The 20,715-nt window shown below is 41.3% G+C and overlaps 1 protein-coding gene across 1 annotated transcript; it reads right to left on the minus strand.

Moving 5' to 3' along the window:
• Positions 1–918: 918 nt before the first annotated feature.
• LOC134455259 (eotaxin-like) lies at positions 919–5,669 on the minus strand. Its single transcript, XM_063206280.1, has 4 exons — positions 5,584–5,669; positions 5,223–5,340; positions 4,810–4,880; positions 919–947 (listed from the first exon to the last, which is right to left on the minus strand). The coding sequence occupies exons 1-4, from the start codon at positions 5,648–5,650 to the stop codon at positions 919–921; spliced, it is 285 nt and encodes a 94-aa protein (XP_063062350.1). The 5' UTR covers positions 5,651–5,669.
• Between the last annotated feature and the right edge of the window lie 15,046 nt (positions 5,670–20,715).

Here is a 20,715-nt window from a genome sequence, read left to right on the forward strand (position 1 = left end):
GGGAACTCCACGTTTCACAGAGGCTATAACTTTGAATAGTCCAACTATTTCTACAAATAGTTTGGCTCATTGAGGGCGTCGTAATTTTTGGCTCATTGAGGACGTCGGATTCACCTGCTTGACGCGCTTTCTTTCATTCAATAACCACATGGACAGCATATTCAAATTATGATTCACCGATTGGGTCGAAAGAGCCCCTCGTGCTTAATTTGCTGTGGTCTATCGCATGTACTACAAGTCACTGTGCGGTTGCTAGGTGGTTTTCATACTGTATGTGGCTGTGCCTTTACATAGGCTAAAACAGGGTTGGGGATCACCAAGTTAGTGAAGCCCACTGTACTTAAGTTGAGATATAGACTGTAACGTGGCCAGAAAGCCTCAGATTTTCTATTATTATTTTCTGTCTTTTAATAATTGTTGTAATTAACATTTTGTTTTCTTCTTTATCTATAATCACTTGCCTCGCTCTCACAATATTCCTTTGGGTAAACCCTGCACAGGATCATTTGGTAAACTAAACACCTTCACCATGTTACAAACAATATACAAACACTTTTCTTCTTCAATCAACTACATATTCCTTTCTTTTCCTTTGGACTACATATTACTGTACATACATCAGTTGCAAGCCCCTTCCTGATGCCTATGTATAGTTGAGATAGCCAGGCTGATGCAAATGAAACAAAATGTAAATACAAGCTTGTAAACTTACAGTGACCCCATGGCTTCTTTGCTATGACTGTCACAAGCAGCGCTCCTGCAATGGCCATTGTCAACACAATTTTCATTGCTGCTGTTTTTTAGTCTGCTCTTGTCTTTGATGACTACAAGCTGGGGCTATATGCTTGAAAATACAGTACGTAGCTAAGTAGCTTATAATAACACTGGTCAGCGTCACCCCTGCACAGCTTTTGACACTCAGTCACAAAAGGAAGTCACAGCTCCTCCTATAAACAGAACACAAAACATAAAACACAAAAAGGTTGTTGTTGCTGAAGTTGACCAATCTCGATCCTATTTCTGGTCTTTAATGCACTCCACTTGTTATCTTTTACACAAGCATTTGCCATATGTCTGCCAATTTGCTACAGCAGGCCTTTTCAATGGGTGGCCCCAGGGCCATGATCCGGCCCTTGCATGGCAAAGTTCTGGCCCAACGCATGAGGTCTGAACAAAATGGAAACATTAGGCGCGCTATCTATATATACTGTAATATTAAGTTTGTCTCTTTGTGAGGAATTTGATGAACTGACCCTCAGTGACTTTTCATTGAATACCCCTGTGCTACAGCATGCTTGAGAGATTTAATTTGGTGTACGGGAAGAGAGACTGGCACTAGGCTGTAGTAGACTTTGTTGAGGTCCCAACAGCAGTGGTCACAACTGCAAAGGGTGTCTGCCTGTCAGTACAGGTCCTTTAAGGTCCTGTGGTCACCGTCCAAAAGCCTTTAGCAGGCATGCTAGTGCCTGTTTAGCATGTGGCCTGTATATGACATGAACATTCAGTTGCCACTTCTTGGGTATTTCTCAAAACCCAGTGCACGCACTTCCAAGTGTATTCAGCTTAATTAGTCACGCCCAGTGATTGGATACTCTTTATTAGTCACACACCCAGTGATTGGATACTCAGTAGAGTTCACCAAAGAATATCCAATCACTGGGCATGACTAATTAGGCTGATACACTTGGAAGTGTGCGCACTAGGTTTTGAGAAATGCCCAATGACTCTCTTCCAATGTAGTAGTGTAAATCTTGTGCTGCTGACACCGCTGATATTAATCAAATCAAGTCATTGTCAATTTATTTATATTCACTGGTTAAGGAAATAAATGAAATTAGTTTTCATATTACTTTATCCTGGGCCTGACCAAAGCTGTCAGCGGCGCTGACCCCTACTAATGTGTACTGATCATTTCACTGTTTCAGTACCATGTAACCAGGATGCCATTAGCAGGAATGCCACTTTGATAGGAATTACAATGGGTAAAGTGCAGCTCTAGGGTTTGTGTGTGTGTGTGTGTGTGTGTGTGTGTGTGTGTGTGTGTGTGTGTGTGTGTGTGTGTGTGTGTGTGTGTGTGTGTGTGTGTGTGTGTGTCCAGTGTGTGTCCAGTGTGTGCTGTGATGTGTGATCGAATTGACCAAATTGACTCACTTTCATTTTCATTTCTACTACAGCACAGTGCGTTGTGTTCAAGAGAAGTGAGGGAAAAAAATGCATGTCAATTTTGCATTTTAGAGCAGCTAATCGCACATTTGTAGGCAAGCCTTTGTCACTGTCAATATTATGACCTGAGAAATAAAAATACATGTCAATATATATATATATATATATATATATATATATATATATATATATATATATATATATATATATATATATATATATATATACAGTATATATATATATATATATATTATGACCTGAGTAAGCAACAAGCATATTTTTTATATGATTGAAGATATTATTACCAACAAGTGATTTGTAAAGCTACCAGAGAGTAGTAGCATTGTGGTTTGTTGTTTGTGTATTATTTTTTATGCCTATGCAACCTTAACCTGGCTGTCACCAAACCCTCGGGTATTTCCACTCAGCTTCATGAGCTTACACGAGGGGGTGAAGGATGTTCACATTTGCCCAGCTCCTGAATTGCCATGCAGCCGAACCAATGAGGATTGCCAGATTTTGTTTTATATGTAACACAGGCCCCTCCCTATGGTCAAAGTTTAGGCGTAGTGGAGAAGGGGAAAAATGAGGGAGGCACAACAGTTGTTTCAGAAACTGTATGTTCAAATCTGTGAGAGTTTGAAGCTGCACCTCATTAAAAGTAAATATCATACAAGTGGTCCATCCAATCATGTGCAAGAATGTTTTCCCCTTCGCAGACCCAAGGCATATGTATGGCATATGTCCTTTACTTTAGAGACAGGTTAATGTATCATGGCTTACAACAGAGAACACAATCAGCAACATACATATATATATATATTATGACCTGAGTAAGCAACAAGCATATTTTTTTATATGATTGAAGATATTATTACCAACAAGTGATTTGTAAAGCTACCAGAGAGTAGTAGCATTGTGGTTTGTTGTTTGTGTATTATTTTTTATGCCTATGCAACCTTAACCTGGCTGTCACCAAACCCTCGGGTATTTCCACTCAGCTTCATGAGCTTACACGAGGGGGTGAAGGATGTTCACATTTGCCCAGCTCCTGAATTGCCATGCAGCCGAACCAATGAGGATTGCCAGATTTTGTTTTATATGTAACACAGGCCCCTCCCTATGGTCAAAGTTTAGGCGTAGTGGAGAAGGGGAAAAATGAGGGAGGCACAACAGTTGTTTCAGAAACTGTATGTTCAAATCTGTGAGAGTTTGAAGCTGCACCTCATTAAAAATAAATATCATACAAGTGGTCCATCCAATCATGTGCAAGAATGTTTTCCCCTTCGCAGACCCAAGGCATATGTATGGCATATGTCCTTTACTTTAGAGACAGGTTAATGTATCATGGCTTACAACAGAGAACACAATCAGCAACATACATGTATAATATTTGGACTAAAATGCAAAATACTCAATACGACATTAGGACGGACGAGTAGTGTTCCAGTTTGCACGGGTTTGTTTAATTATGAAGAGAGTTTGGAGAGAAGAGTCTTCACAAGTGTCTAGGGGCCTCGGAAAGAGATGGACATTCCCAGGAAGCAACATAAGTCTACATTATTAGAGCTTAAGATAATCTTGAAAAGTCCCTAAGGTAGCATTGTAGACAAGGACCCAGGCCTTAGCACTAAAAATGAAAGAGTACAGCTGCAAAGCTGTGATGTGTGACCTTTGGACATCAAGTGTCACAAGGGATTTCTACAACCTGACAGCAATAACTCTGACATGCCGTTTATTCATCTTCACCTGCATCTACATAACTTATTCTCTGCATCTACATCTACGTTTCTTCATCTACATATCTTAATGTCCGCTCTTTTTTCTGATGTAATGTGAAATGGGTTCTTATTTAGCAGTGTCAGTTCAACTCTTTGTGAATCAAATTTAACACTCTTCTAGTTGCTTTCACTCTCTTTATGAATTAACACTGCAAAATGTACTACTTTGCCTCAACATGACTGTCATGCCTCCAGAAACACTAATCTATGTCTGTTTTATTTAGCCACATAAAGAGATTGGGAGGACAAAAGATCAGTGATTCACCAGACAATTCCGGCAACAGCTTAAAAAAGATTTATTAAAAAAAAAAAAAAGATTGAATAAAAGGCACATAATACAAAAATAGATGCAATTTTTTTTAAAAAAAGTCTCTTTGTCTTTATTGAACTTAGACACATTATCCCAATCACCATTATATTTCAGCTTATTAAGTAAGACAAAAGACAATCTTGAAGCAACATTTTATGAAGAGTAATTGAATGAGATTTTCATCCATCCTCATCGACCCATTCTACCAGTCGAACTCACACATCAGTTTTGTTCAAAGCAGACAGCTCTGGAAAGAAAGGGGTGAAAGTTTGATCAAAGTTTTGATTAACGGTACGCTAATTGATAGAGATCGAGGTAGTTAATAGATAGTACACCATATAGAATAATGTGTAAAAATGCTAAACATAGACAGTAGAGAATAGAGAATACAATAAGGCCAGCTTACTTCTAAAAGACTAGGCCAGAGATGACTGGATCATTAAAAATAACTGGTGTAAATACTGTATAAGGATTAATGTTTCAATGCTGTGTGTCTTCTTCAGAGTCAAATTCTGCAGTGGATATTTAACTTCTACAGTAAGTGATTTCAAATACCTCTCAGCCTTCGTGCCACCCATGGTGCATGTGGGTCAGTGCAGTACTGCTTCTTATCAGCCGTGGTGAAACTGCAAAAAAAGATACAAATAATCAGTCAATAGAATCCAAAGGAAACCCAAGGAACACTATTCTTATTTGAAAAATGGCTTATTTTTCAAAGATTATTTCTTTTCACATGCTTTCCATTCTTTCCTTAAATAAAAAAAAAGTGTGTATATATATTAATCCTGGCTAATTGGAGCAATTTCAATCCTGATATCTATTGTAGTTGAGAAACACCTCACCACTCTGACCCAATGCCTCTTTTAACCCAAAGACTTTTCCATACAGTGCAGTCACTATTTGGTCAAAAAGGCTGGATGGATTTCAGGACACAGAGTGGACAAATATCTTGATATTTTGGTACTCACACGATGGCCTTAAGGCATGGAGGTTGAGCATACTGGCGCTTGAAGCCAGTGGTGTTTTTGACCATGACGTTGGAGACTTCTTTGCAGCACGTAGTAGTCACAACGGTGGGCATGCGAACTGAAAGACAATACAACACATTCAGTATTTCAACAAAATAGCAGATTCTTCCTTTAGTATAAGAGAAACATTGGATGAACATGATACAGTATAGGCCTACAGTATGTTAATTAATATTATGTGAAAACAAAGTCATTCTCCTGCATGTTTAATTATCATACAATGTGTCCAAAACATTGCAGGATATCTACTCTCTATCTCACAAACATGGCCGACTATTTCTTATTCTGTGAAGGTACTTACAGCGGCCGATGGCAGTGGCAGAGACCAACAAAAGGCCCATCGCAGCAATCAGCATAAGATTCTTCATTGTGCTTCTCACAAGCAAGTTTCAGATACACAGTGAAATGTTTCAAAAGTTTACAGCTGTGAAATGTCAGTCTCTCTCTCTATATATATATGTTTCTTTTTTCTCTTTTTTTTTACCACTTTTTCTTTCTCTTTTAAGACCACAAAGTAAATCAGCACGTTGTTGACAGGAAGTAGGACTGTAAAAACTGCACCTCTAAACCACATCACGAGTTCTAGACTATTTTGTCTGGGTTTTGGACAAGTCTGTCAATGGCCCTGTATACAAGGTTAAAGGCTAAAGCATTGAAAGCGGTCATTGTCCGAGCATCTTCAATCTATACTAGTGGGCCTATGTCCCTCACAAGTACACCCTACTTATATCTCTTTCATGCATTGTCATGTCTACCCAAGTCAAATTACCCTGTGACAAAGCATCAAAGTCAAACTACTGTATGCCTAAATGAGAGACAGATGTTTTCTATTGAAGTAGAGAACTTCAAGACAGAAGCCAGGTTGTAACTTCAAGCAAAGTGTTATCCCAATGTGGAGTAAGCAGAGAATATCCAGAGTTTTCTTTTTCCATTAAGTGAAAGCCTGGTTCACCAAACTAAAATCACCACCCTAAAATTCCTCAAAATAAGAGTTCCTGGTGAATTTGATGGGAGTGTCATGACAGTATGTGATAATAATTACTGATACTTCATACTTCATTTCTTAGCTATGTCCAGAAGGCCCTGCAGTGGCTTTCTAAGATGTAGGTATCCCAAGGTCCCCTTGAAAGATACATGTATGTGCAGCTTGAACTGTTCAGGTATGTGTTGAGCTCTGAAACCTCATGAGGTATTGAGCAAGACACTGTGGTAGAAGTTCAAAATAGGCTATACTATTTTATACTATTTTCCGTAACCAGTTTTTGAAGAGTTGATGTGACACAACCATTTTCAAAGTCAAAATGATGTAGGACTATGTAGGACTTATTCACATAAAAAATGATGACTGAGAGAAATAAAATATGATCTGTTATGAATCTGTTCCTGAGACTTGAAGAGATGCAAACATCCTTGCATTCGCCAGCGGTTGACCACATACATCACACTATTGCTATGTTGAGATGGTGGCTTCGGGGGGTGTGATATTTCCATTAGTTATGCTGACACATGAAATCATCTTTGTGTCAGTATGTATCACATTGTCTGTTCTACGGAAGGAGCACACATGGATCTAGCCTAGATTGTTTGTATAGTAATAGTAATAATAATAATAATAATACTTTTATTTATAGTGAGGAAGGAATCGAGGCTGCCTTTGAGCGGAAAAAGGCCAAGTACTCTGAGCTGGCTGCTGAGTGCCGAGAGGCGGGTTGGAAGACTACTATCTACCCAGTGGAGGTTGGATGCAGAGGCTTTATGGGGTTGTCGACTCTACGCCTCCTAAAGGACGTGGGAGTCACCGGAAGGAAGCTTAAGAAGGCAGCAAAGGAACTGGCAGAGGAGGCGGAGAAAGGGAGCTTTTGGCTCTGGCTGCGGAGGAAGGACAGAAACTGGGGGAAGAACACCTAACCCCCCAGACAGCAGCTGCAGGGAACAGCAAGCCTATCTCCCAGCAGCAACCAACGCACCCGAGCACAGCTGCCTTATTTTCCTTTTAAATTTTATTTTAATTTTTTTTAAAAAAATTTATGCTTATCAAATGTGTGAAACGTATGTATTGTTGGTGTGAGCTGTACGCCAGAGGCAGATGGGCAGTGAGCCTGGCCACTCACTGTTGGCCCACTAGCCGGAGTTGGCGGTGTTGTGGTTCAGGGCCGAAACACCGCAGAGAAGGCTGGACACCACCTGACGACATCTGCTTCTGGCGTAGGGCTACAGCTACCTGCGAGGGTGGTTGAGGAAGGCACCTCCTGTGCATGCATGATGAATGTGAATGTGTTCCCTATGTTTGTCTAGTAATTTATACAATAAAGATGTTTGTGTCACAAGTCTTATTTTCTCTTGCTGACCCATGGGCACCGGAGGAGGTGCGTCAGGCAGCAATGCCCAGCAGGTATTAACAGCTACCTGTACAATCCATAAAGACCATTTCATACAAACATTGCAACTCAAAGTGCTCGAACAGTAAAATGTCAGAAGATAAAATAATTTAAAAGCAGCAAGAAAAGCACATAAACACAACAAAAGTAGGCAAGATATGGTCAAGTAAAATAGAATTAAATAACTATAAGTCATAGGCTATTGCACATTAATCGATAGGAAACAGACAATAAGACAATACAATCAAACAGTGGGCAAGGATAGTCTAAAAGCAGGAGGATTTGAGCTATAAAAATGGGTAAAAAGATGGGTCTTGAGTAATTTCTTAAGTGTCCACAGACAGTGCTGTCCTTATATACAGGGGTAGTGCCGTAGGCTGAAGTTTATTTAAACTAAAGTGTGTGATCATGTTTTTGCCCATTACCCTCTTTGCACACAGATGTCAGGATTGTTCACATTTGACAGACGGCAGTTTGTTGAAAACATTGGCTAACCACATCCTTTCAAGCAAGCTGTAGACCGGAGGTCTATGCGAAGCCACTGATCAACCCATAGACATTTAGATAATGGCATACACAATTGTGAATAATAATAACAATAAAACATTAATTATCCTCAGCCATAATCTTCTGCTTTATAAAGTAAAGGTGGCCAGTCAGGGGTAAGCGGTTCCGCCGTCAGTCAAAGGTTGCCGATTCTACTCCCGACCCGATTGGTGGGGGGAGTAATTAACCAGTGCTCTGCCCCATCCTCCTCCATGACTGAGGTATCCTGAGTATGATTCCGTCCCGCCACACTGCTCCCTTTCGGGTGCCATTGGGGGCTACACCATTGCACGGCTGAGGCATATATGCAATTTTGTGTGTGCAGTATGCACTTGTGCTGTGGAGTGCTGTGTCACAATGACAATGGGAGTTGGAGTTTCCCAGTTGGGCTTTCACTTTCACTTCACAAAAGAGCTAAAGAACAACTTACAGTACCTGTCATAGAATTTCATTTAATAATAGAATTTGGTATGGACCGACCGACTGGAAAAGGTATTTCACCACTGTAGCGTTTGCCAGTATTTTAAGATTTCTAGACCCCATCACGATTTCATGACCCCATCATAAATCTTTCTCTGACCTTTCTGAGACCCCATCATCATGGGACAGATTTTGCCTCCCTAGTAAAGGGGCTGTGTGTTCTTTTCATGGAATTCCTTCAGATCAGGTGTGATGTGATGGAAGTTGTTGCTATACAGTCTGATTGGTTCTGCCGCAGGAACAGCTCCAACTTATCTGAAGGACATACTGTACTTCAGCCATGTTCCTGGAAGAGAACTACGCTCCTCCAACACAAGCCTTCTGGCCCTGCCGCCTGCTCGCTCTAAGTGATCCCAGTCAAGACTGTTCTCTGTCGTTCTTCAGTGGTGGAACAGTCTCCCAGAGGCAGCAAGACTATAGGCACATCTCTTTTTGCCTTCATGAAGCAAGTAAATCTCTTCTCAATAGTGACTAGCTACTACACTAATGCTTGAGCTGCCCCAACCCCTACTTAGCATCTGCGCTTGTTGCTCAGTATATTTCCTATGGACTTCGTATCAGCTGTGATGTTGGCTATGATTAGCTAAGATTATGTCCGCGATTGTACCGTAAGTCGCTTTGGTTAAAAAAGCATCTGCCAAATCCACTGTAATGTAATGTACAAAATGTAATGTAATTTGCTCAGTTATGTGCCAATTTCTTCTTTTTTCAAATACTGTAAAGATCTTGAGTAAGACTGCTTGGTAAATGGTTTGAAGAGGAACTAGTAAAATATTGCAAAACTCCGTCATATCATATTTTTGACATAATTTGGCGTCATTCGCACAATCACACCACTATTCCGTTTATCAAAAGATCAATCATTAGAGACCATCTTCTTGGAATTAAATAAAAGAAACGTCTATCAACAATAGTAGGCCTACATTTTAAAACTGAAAATTTTAACTTGCGTATAGCCCAGAGATTCAAAGTGTATGCCGGCTTCAGTGGTTGCCTGCAAAAATATGTTTTGGGATTGAAAGCACAAGCACACACCACATGCATCACTATGTGCAACATGATCTCCAAAAATTCTGTGCTCCTGGACACGGATGTTAAGGGCACAAAATCCGTGTCCAGGAGCACGGATTTTGCCAAAATTCCGTGCTCCTGGACACGGAATTGTTTTCCGTGCTCCTGGATACAGAATTATTTTCTGTGATGGACACAGAGAAGTGCTCTCTCTACAGTCTTGTGTTTTCTCAGATGATTTTTCTAATTTCAAATATTTTTTCTAAAAAAAAAAACATTTCCTACTGACAGGTTAGGGTTAGGGATTGTTTTGATCTGGGCACAGCTAGTTTTCTTTCATTCATTATATGATTTCAATTGCCTACCAACCAACTGGAAAAGATATTTCTCAAAAATATGTCTTTAATGACAGGTTAAGGTTAGGGAATGTTTTGGTCAGGGCACAACTTAAATTGCTATAGCATTATTTTGTTAGAATTAGCATTTGGTATGTATTGTCTAATGATATAGTTACACGGTGCTGTGGTAATAGCCTATAGAAAGCACTTCCGTGTCCAGGAGCACGGAAAACAATTCCGTGTCCAGGAGCACGGAATTTTGGGAAAATCCGTGCTCCTGGACACGGATTTCGTGTCCTTAACATCCGTGTCCAGGAGCACGGAATTTTTGGAGATCAGGCTGCTATGTGATATGTTGGTGTTTCGTGGCTTTTGAAGGTGTGATATTTGCAAGATGCACAACGTCAAAGGCACAGCATTTACTGACTCATGACAAAAGTATCACTATGACAACAAGCATGCTCAACCAACAGACTGGTGTTACAGTAAATCATGTGACTTTCATGCATCACAGAAATCAATACAGTAGGCCCTACCGTGGCGCAAATGGTGGGGCACTCGTTTGCTATGCGGCCGACCCGGGTTTGACTCCCAGCCCGGGTCCTTTGCCAACCCTTCCCCATCTCTCTCTGCCCACTCACTTCCTGTCACTATCTTCACTATCAAGTCAAGTCAAGTCGGCTTTATTGTCAATTTCTTTACATGCACTGGTCATACAAAGAATTTGAAATTACGTTTATTTCTTCCCCTGCAGACTATCCTGTCAAATAAAGGCAATAAAAAGCCCATAATTCAATACAGTAAAAACCTTATGTTTCTCATGATTTGAATGTGTAAGACCAAGATGGAGTTCACATTGTGCTTTATGGCATGGAAAGTCACACGGACTACGGGAATGAATGGCCGGGGGTGTGGTGACTCTGTGGGTTAAGGCGCCATACCACGCTGGGGACCCGGGTTTGATTCCAACCCAAGGTCAGTTCCTGATCCTTCCCCTCCTCCTCCCACTCATTTCGTGTCATGCTCTCTCATGGTCCTGTCCAAATGAAGGCATAAAAGCCCAGAAAATACCTTTAAAAGAGCGATTACTCATAGACACTACAACCGTTCCTAGCATACATGCAAATCCATTCATTGACCAAATTGGTTACTAACAACAGACTGACAAACAAACTGAGACAACAAACAAAACCAAGGTGACAAGTGGCGATGTCAAACCAAGGTGTCAACCGACTGCCAGAGTAGGCACGACCCAGCATGCAGTGTATGAGCATGTTCTGCCCCTAGAGGGAGCTGAAGATAACAAAGAGAAAACAGTGCTGAGGCGGGTACGTATGTACTCACTGGAGTTCTACAATGTGAGAAGTAGTGGTATGGCCACGCACACAGGCTGAATTTGTCATAAGGTCTTCTATCGCGAAGAAGGGTAGATTCATTGAATCAACCTTTCCTAGCATTGAAGACAGACAGACCGGCAGACAGACAGACCGGCAGACTGAGAAGTGCACACACACACACACACACACACACACACACACACACACACACACACACACACACACACACACACACACACACACACACACACACACACACACACACACACACCATCATCATTATCATCATTTATTTATTTACGGGGAGTGCCTCTTGAGATGTGACATCTAATTTTCGATAGGGTCCCCCTCAATAGGGTCATCATCATCACTAAAAGATATTTGCAACATATCCCAACCAAACATGTGTCATCATCAAGTCATAGTGTGTATCGAGGGAGTTTCTGAAACTATGAATACACACAGTATTTCCTTTTTAAAATTAGAAACCAAGAACAGAGAGAGAAGCATCTGACTGCTTATGTTGCATGGTGATGAGCAATTCAATGACCAAGGCCTACGGGTATGGTAATGCGGGCAAGACAGGGAAGGGTACAAAAGAAAACGGTGGTTCGGTGAGCTATGTTACCGGCGACCCGGGTTCAATTTGAGCAATAAGCCACGAGAGGCCGTGGGTTGTGCTCGATTTACAATGTGTAATGGGAGTGGGGCATGACACGAAGTGGTAAATAGAGCACAACCATTGTAAATAGAACACAACCCACAGGTCCAAGTGGCTTATTGCTTATCTAACACTTTTACACTTAATCGCTGACCAAATTTATTTCAAAACTCTTTAATAACAACAATAAATTTGCCCCGTGTCGTTCAGTTGACAAGTTGAGAAAGTGATTGGTTACCCCGGCAACCACTACCAGGCGTGCGTGCGTTCGTCGCGCTGCCAGACACACACTTCGCTACAAAACAAACTCAGCAAGGGGAGATAAACACCGCAGCCATGAAATGTCTTTGCAATCACACTGATACCCCAACCACAGGTGGTGCAAAGATGTGCTCTTCTTGCAGATTTCCTACCACAACTGCAACATATTCTCATTATCAACGTAGATGCACCGGGTCTAACTTAGATGCGCATAGAATCTTCAGTTGAAAGGTGTGGGTTTACGCCTGATTTACCACGGCTATCAGACAATCAGAATCGACAAATGGACCACACCGTGTTAGATTCCAATCAGAGGCCCTTTGCAAATTGGGCTACCATACTACTGCTATACCAAAGAGTCAGGCTCATTGGCACTCTCTCACACAGACACAGACACGGACACGGACACGGACACGGACACAGACACGCGCACGCGCACACGCACACACACACACCGTGACCATGGACATTCAGCATGATTGATGACATGGAAACTAGCCTAGGATGTTCTTATTGAGATTAGTCATTTGTTAAAACCTCACACAGCAGCCTATGCTAAAAATATGAAATGAGTGTTCATGTATATATGTGTGTGTGTGTGTGTGTGGGGGGGGTTATTAAGCATTACTCACTCCCTTTCTCACTGTACTGAAGCACATCTAACACACCTTTTCATGAGTTGCTTAGTTGGAGGAGGCACCACTTTCCCATCTTTTTTTATATAATTGTTTTTGGGGAAACGAGTGGGAGAAAGAGATGGGAAGGATAGGCAAAGGACTTCGGATTGGAATTGAACACGGCCGGTGTAATAGCTTCCCCCTTCTTTTCTTTTGTACCCTTCTCTGTCTGACCTGCATCACCATACCCGTAGGCCTTGGTCACTGCATTGCATGTCACTATGAAACACAAGCAGCCAGTTTCTCCTCTCTCTCTGTTCTCGGTTTCTATTTTACAAAAGGAAACACTGCGTGTATTCATAGTTTCAGAAACTCCTCCGATATACTCTGGAGGATGGCTTGATGATGAAACGTCTTTGTTTAGGACATGGTGCAAATATATTTAGGTGATGATAGTGATGTGTGTGAACAGTGAACTGTGACCCCTGTGGTTGCATGTATCCGGTCTGGCCCATGTACTTATTTCAACGTTGTCGGATGAATACCACACCTGACAGAAATGAAAGACCAGACAAACTCGGGCTCAAGTGCTATCGAGAGGTGGAGATGGGTTGAACACATTAGGATACAGTACATACATTCTTCCCCATCAAAGTTCATTAGAGTCCTTGTGCACAAGCCCTCAGCAATGCAGGTGCAGGTGTGAGGCAGGCGAAGGTGAATCAATGAACAAAATTCAAAAGACGTCGCACACTGCTTACTTTTTCTTTACTTTATTTTTCGGAGGGAACAACGCGTTTCGCCCAGTGCGTCATCAGGTTCGCTCTCGAAAAATAAAGAAAGAAAAAGTAAGCAGTGTGCGGTGTCTTGAATTTTGTTAATTGATACATTCTTCCACTTGTGTGTTCACGTGCACTTTATCTAAAACCTGTCACGAATGTCACAGGATTGCTCAGAGAACTTTACTTCCTTAAAGTTGTGCATAAACAAACAAAAAGACACATGTGCATGTGTAAGACCAGCCAACACAACAGGAAGCAATGAGTCATAAACTTCAACAAGTCTGACCTCATACACATGACTATGTCTGAATGTACATGAAGTGTTTTACCCCCACCCTTTGTCTGTTTGTGTGTAAACGTGTGTGTGTGTGTGTGTGTGTGTGTGTGTGTGTGTGTGTGTGTGTGTGTGTGTGTGTGTGTGTGTGTGTGTGTGTGTGTGTGTGTGTGTGTGTGTGTGTGTGTGTGTGTGTGTGTGTGTTTTCATTTTAACTTATCTAATTTTAACTTATAACTTACTTTTAACTTGTTTGTGAGTGTTGAGCTGTTTCCTTCCTGCTAACATCTGTTTACCACTCACTACAGGAAGACGCACACGGTGTGTTGAACATGACTTCACCTTGACTTGACTTGACTTGTGTGTGTGTGTGTATGTGTGTGTGTGTGTGTTTTCATTTTAACTTATCTGATACTTTTAAATCTTGACAACACAAGGTGAAGTCATGTTCAACACACCGTGTGCGTCTTCCTGTAGTGAGTGGTAAACAGATGTTAGCAGGAAGGAAACAGCTCAACACTCACAAACAACCCACACATCACAGATCACATGTTCATTCTCACCTCCACAGACCTGCCATTGTTTAACCGTGAAGGAGGTTATTTACCCTAAAATGACAGTTATTTACCCTAAAATCCTTCAAGAAACATGCAGTGAATCGTCTGCATTCTGTGGTCATTAAATCCTCCCATTGAGAGTTGCCTCCACACAGCATCCTTGTCCCTTAATCGACTACCACAAAGTCAAGACTTAACAATGTGTCTTGTGATGGAGTGCTCATCACTAGGGTTGTGGGTGCGCTCTTGCCTGCCTCTTTGGTGTAGCGGCCATAGCCCCAGTATGGTACCCCAGAAGGTTTGGGTTCAAGTTCTGGCGGGGCAACTCTACTCCCCTTCAATACAAATGGTGTCAGAAGTGGGATGACCAATCAGACGCCTGCTCAGGTGTGTTAGCCATACGAGGGTTTGGATAACCCTAATGCTTCTCCCATTTCAGGAGGCCCCAAAAATCCATAACCCTCCACTACACTCGCACCAGGGTTATCCATCCTAGGGTCCCTCATATGGCTAACACAGCTGGGCGCGATGACCTCATGGCTGGTCATCCCACTTCTGACACCAGTTGAAGCGAAGGTGTGGTGACTGTGAGATCATGGAAATATACAATATTTTAAGTGATCCTACACCAATGTTTTAAAATAGCCACGACTGACCAAATAACCACCTTCGATATGCAGTGAATAATCAAAATCCATGTACATCAAACCATATGAAAAAATAATGAAGCTTAGAGTGCTACACTTTATCTTATAAGGATAAAAAAGTATCAACATATAGCCTAGTATAATAATGTGCATAAGCCCAGGCCTGTTGAAGCTTGAGACTCTTTTGTTCTGTTGTGTTGGCTGTTCCAGTCACACATTTTAATGTTCAATGTTTGTTTTTGTTTGTTTACTCGGAAAGAGGAGTTCTTCACCTTCCTCTGAAGTCTATGACAGCATTCTGATGATCTCAGCAGCAAAGCCAACGCCTAATGACATGATTCGATATTCAGCAGGAATCGTAGTGGTTGGGACATACAGTGGTCTCTATATCCAGTGACGCATGTACACATAATACTGCCATGATTAATCAGGTGAACGTAAAGATACTGTACATGAGTGGCTTCTTCTGCCTCCCTAACCACCACCACCACCACCGCCACAACCGTTGCCACCGCCTCCTTCTCCTTTCTTTCTTTCTTTCCTTCCCCTCTCTCTCTCTCTATCTCTATCTCTGTCTCGCGCACTCACACACACACACACACACACATTGAAAAATAGAAAGGTAAAGGACATGACGTCTTGACTATCACAACTTGAACTCTAAATCAGCATTTGTATGGCCACTTCCATTGAAATCCATTTCTCAGAGCACTTGTCTAACCTGCATCCATGAAATGCTTCTGTGTAATCATCCAGAGGCAGAATGACTGGCTAATGACTAAACATTAAGTGTATCATGACTTTAAACATGTCCCATCAAATTGCTGTAAATGCTCAAATTAAGATCGGAATGCCTGTAAATATTAAACATACAGTAATGGGAGGCCAAGCCAGCCTGACGTGATTCACAAAGTTTTGAGTAGTGTCATTAGAAGTATTGGTGGTATTATTGGTCTTGCTCCAGGCAAGGGCATGAATAACAAATCAATTGATAACCATATATGGTAATGTATGAGGCAAGACCTGATGATGATTCTGAGTCTGACTCATTGTTTTCTGTTGTGTTGGTTGTTCTGGACACACATGTACGTACTGTAGTTATGCATTTTTGTTTCTGAAGCTTGTCTCTGAGCATGAATAGAAATAAATAGAGGGCCCTGCCATGGACAACCGGTAGGGCACTCGCTTGCCATGCGGCTGACCCAGGTTCGATTCCCGGCCCGGGTCCTTTGCCGACCCTGCCCCGTCTCTCTCCCACTTAGCTTCCTGTCCACCTCTCACACTGTCTTATCAAATAAAATCGAAACAGACTAAAAAGAATCTTAAAAAAATAAATAAATAAATAGAGAATGCTGCTCTTTTCTTACTGTATCATACCCAAATAAATCTTCCCCACGGTTTCAGGACAAACTGGACTACTTTTCATCGCCTATACCCAGGGTCTGAAGAAGATGCAGGTGCATCGAAATGCCAGTCACTATGTGCAAAATAATAGCGTTTAGTATGGTGGGTGCTCTGGTCGTCTAATTTATGAAAAGGGGCTGAGTTTGTCATGATTCAACTGTCCTCGACCGTGACAACCACAGAGGCTAAAACATATGCATCCTTCTTTCCCAAGGTTGTTTTAGAGGTTGAATTCAAGGACTTTATTATTCCACAATTTGCTAACTCAGACTTGCCAGGCATACAAGCAGGCCTATACTACAGTGTACAACTGTTGCTGCTAACAGATTGTGCTATATTTACCATAGAATGTAGGCTACAGTGTAGAAGAGATGAGATGAGGGTGGGACAGCTTCACATTGAAGTATTCAATCAATCAAAGTTTTATTACAGACTCCAACGTCCAAATTGACATACAAACATAGACAATACAAATATAATACATTATGTTTGCATTGCATATCAGATGTAACATTTAAATGGATGGCAAGCCACAGTATACCTCCCTCATAAATGAAACAAGGACATGATGGTCTACATTACAAATATTTTATTTGTCTTATGGATTGCAACAGAATGTCTCCAGTACACACTGCTCACAAAATGTTAACACACACATAGGAAACAAAGTAAAGTGCTTTAAAAGTTAGGTTTTCATATTACTCAATGCAGTATATAATATAACCGATGGATGTTTAACCTGAAACATCTTCCTTTAATGCAATAAATTAGATAAATAGATAATTTTAATGAATTCATTTAAAACATTTCATTTAACACATTTATTTAAACGACTGTGAATCAATGTCAAATGGAATGGAAAAAATACATCATTATACAAAATACATTAAAACAATTAAGTTAAAAATGAATAATTTAGCAATTAATATATATGAGGTTGTTCATGAGGTGGTCATCTGTCGAGTATCTCCCTGCTGTGTTACGCCCGTTGGGTGGAGGTGATGAGACGAGACAGTGTGGTACGGGGTTTGATTGTCCTCTCCTGCCCCAGGTTCCTCCTGTTGTTCAGATAAGAAGATTAGAGTCAATGGGGATCCCAGTCAGGGAAGCCGACAGTGGGGACAACCAGGTCAGTTGTCCCAGGCCCAGAATGAAGGCCAAGAATTTGATGGCGATTATATTGTATGAGAATATCCCCCTTTCAGGTGACTTTGTTGTGGGCCTGCCAGCAGCCCTGATCCCCATAAGCCATGGATTCTTTCTGACATACTAAAACATTGATTCATGGATTGACAAGATGACACCGTCACCGTGATTCTAATTTTGCAACATGTTGCAATAGATTACTGACAGCTAATACTTACCTAAACTCTTCAATCTTAGCCATCACCCATGGAGCACGCACAGGGCAGCAATGCTCCTTCTTCTCTGTCTTCAGGCTACATGGACATGAACATGGAACAGTTACAATCAAATACTGGAATAAAATGAATTGTTTAACATGGCTGCTTATGTAATTTAATTTGTTAAGTGCTTGTTTTCACATATGTTCCGAACTTACTTAACACTTATGAGGTCTACTGAGAGACATCAGGAGATAACTTACATTACAGCAGCGACACAGTGGTTGTGTGGCCTCTGTAGTCTGAAGCCAATGACTGGCTCAGTCACCACCTTATCCGATACTAGTTCACAGCACGAGGAGTATTTTTGAGCATCTGTAAGACAGGTAACATGAGCAAATCAAAGTTTGTCTCAATAAGATTACAATATACTGACTACCACAATGTCCATGTCAGGAAACGGAATGAGAACAATGTTCTCCTAAATCCGTTCCACTTCTAGTTTACACATTTACACGACATTTCAAACACATTTACAGATGCCATTACACAGGGCCCGTTCTGGCTTATTTGGCGCCCTAGGCGAGTTTGAGTTCTGGATGTAATGGTGGCGGTGCCCCCAACCCCAGATGAGAGGGAGGTTATCAATGTGTTTGAATTGTAAAATGGAATTGAAATGCCAGGAGAGTGATACAGTACATTTGCATGTAAAATGCATGTGTAGACAATAGGCCTACCAAGGAGGTCTGCATTGATAGTCTATCTACACTACCTACAGCATCACAAAGCATGTCAGCATAACACTTTTAACAAGATACACATTTGTGCTGTCTTCCAAACCAATTTCATTTCTGGACTGGAAATAGTGGTGCATTTGTGAGTAGGAGAATGAGAAGGGGGCTATCTATGTGTTTGAAGGGACAGGGTGAGAGAAAGGGAGAAGAGCTGTCACGCTATTGAATTTCATAATATACAAAATATAGTAAATAGCCTCACTTGTCTGCAATACTACATCACTCAGCATGAAAACATGCTGTGCATGGTTTCATTTACATGATTAATGTAGGCCTATGTCATTCTGGTCTGGAAACAATGTTTTTTTTAAGCTTACAACAAGCAGGTAATTCATTCAAGTGGATGGAAGGAGATATGGCAGCTAAAATTGTTTTAAACATGGCACCAGTCTTACTTTACATTGCTTGTCAACCTAAGCAAGTATTGTGATGTCAGGTGGGTGTTAGTGAGTAGGCTACTAACAGCTACTTTACTGGATTTCATTGCTTGGCATACTTGGCTAATGTTAGCATGCTAACTAGCGATTTCTCAGATCAAAAGCAAAGCTCTTTTTCCCTCTAATTCCAAACAGTAGCCTCATAACTATTAGGCTTTCCATTATCACAAACGGTTGCTGATTAAATCACATAGTTCCAAAACACCCTCTGCAACTCCTGCATCATGCAATGAGTGGTTTAATGAGAACATAACAATTCTCCACCCAGCAGAGCAACACTGCTGTTGGCGCTTGCCCTCTCTGTCTGTCTCGAGTGAATCTCCAAATTTCAAAATATATCGCACGCAGTCACTCGTCCCGCCCCCTTTCTCAGGACTGTCTGTTTATTGGTTCACAGACTTCCCAGAGACAGTTGAAAGCGATATTACTATTGGCTGAGGGGCGTTTTGCCGTGAGGAGCGCTTTCGCCACGCTTTGTTGATTGCGACTTCATAAAAAAAAACCTCCATATCGCAAAATTACGCATCGGAGAGCGCCATTTCGGCGCTCCTTCTTCACATTGCGCTCTAGGCAACCGCCTAGCCGGCCTATGCTTAAAACCGGCCCTGCCATTACATAAAACACCACACCACTGACTGGCTCAACAAATGGAACAATGACAACAATCATGACACCCTCTACCATCAAGAGAAAGAGAATCCCCATTACTGTACCTGCTGTTGCCCAGAGAACTGAAGCAATGATGGCCACCAAGGCCAGGCTTCTGAAGAGACTTGTGGAATGCTGCATTGTCAAGCAAGTCTTGGCCCTGTAGTGGAGTAGTCTGAAGAAGGCACAAGGACGCTGTGTGGAGGTTACTTACTAACTCTCACTGGTGGGCTATTTAATGACCAGAAAGCAGAAGTGCCATGACATGTTCCTTCAAATAATTCCACGTCGCCTTTCTTCCGCCAACTCACTTGCCCTTCCTTTTCACATGATGTAAGATCATATATTTGGCAACATACCTCAATCAATCAGCCACAAAAAGGTTTTGTGTTAAAAAAAAAAAACTTTACTGTGAAATTTTTGTTTGTCTTTTCTCATTATACGAATCATTGTTGTTGGTTGGTAAATAATTTCAAGTATTAAGTATCAAGTATTATTTTGATTTGCACCAAATCTAGTAATTTATTTTACAGAAGTTTGACAGAATTCTTCTGGTTATTAACTAGCGGGTTCTGTGGAGGTCTTGACAATGTGCATTGTTAAGATGGCTACTACTTGCTTCCTGTCTACATGCTTACTTACTATCGACTCACAGGAAGGCATTCGTTGTGTTGAGCATTGCATCACAGGTTTCCCTGTAATGACTGCCAGTGTCTTGAGTACCCGAATCGAAACTACGGGAACTTCCACTCTCATTTCCATTCACCACTGGTCACTGGAGAAAAGCCTCCTCTTTAAATACATTTTGCTGACCAAGGAAATTGGCAGAAACCACAACATAAAGGAATATATTACAAGTATTATCCATTCATTCATGAAACCTGAGGAGCTCTTTCCCATGGTATACCACCAACTCTT

The sequence above is a fragment of the Engraulis encrasicolus genome, chromosome 9, assembly GCF_034702125.1.
Source record: "Engraulis encrasicolus isolate BLACKSEA-1 chromosome 9, IST_EnEncr_1.0, whole genome shotgun sequence".
In the NCBI taxonomy this organism is placed as follows: domain Eukaryota; kingdom Metazoa; phylum Chordata; class Actinopteri; order Clupeiformes; family Engraulidae; genus Engraulis; species Engraulis encrasicolus.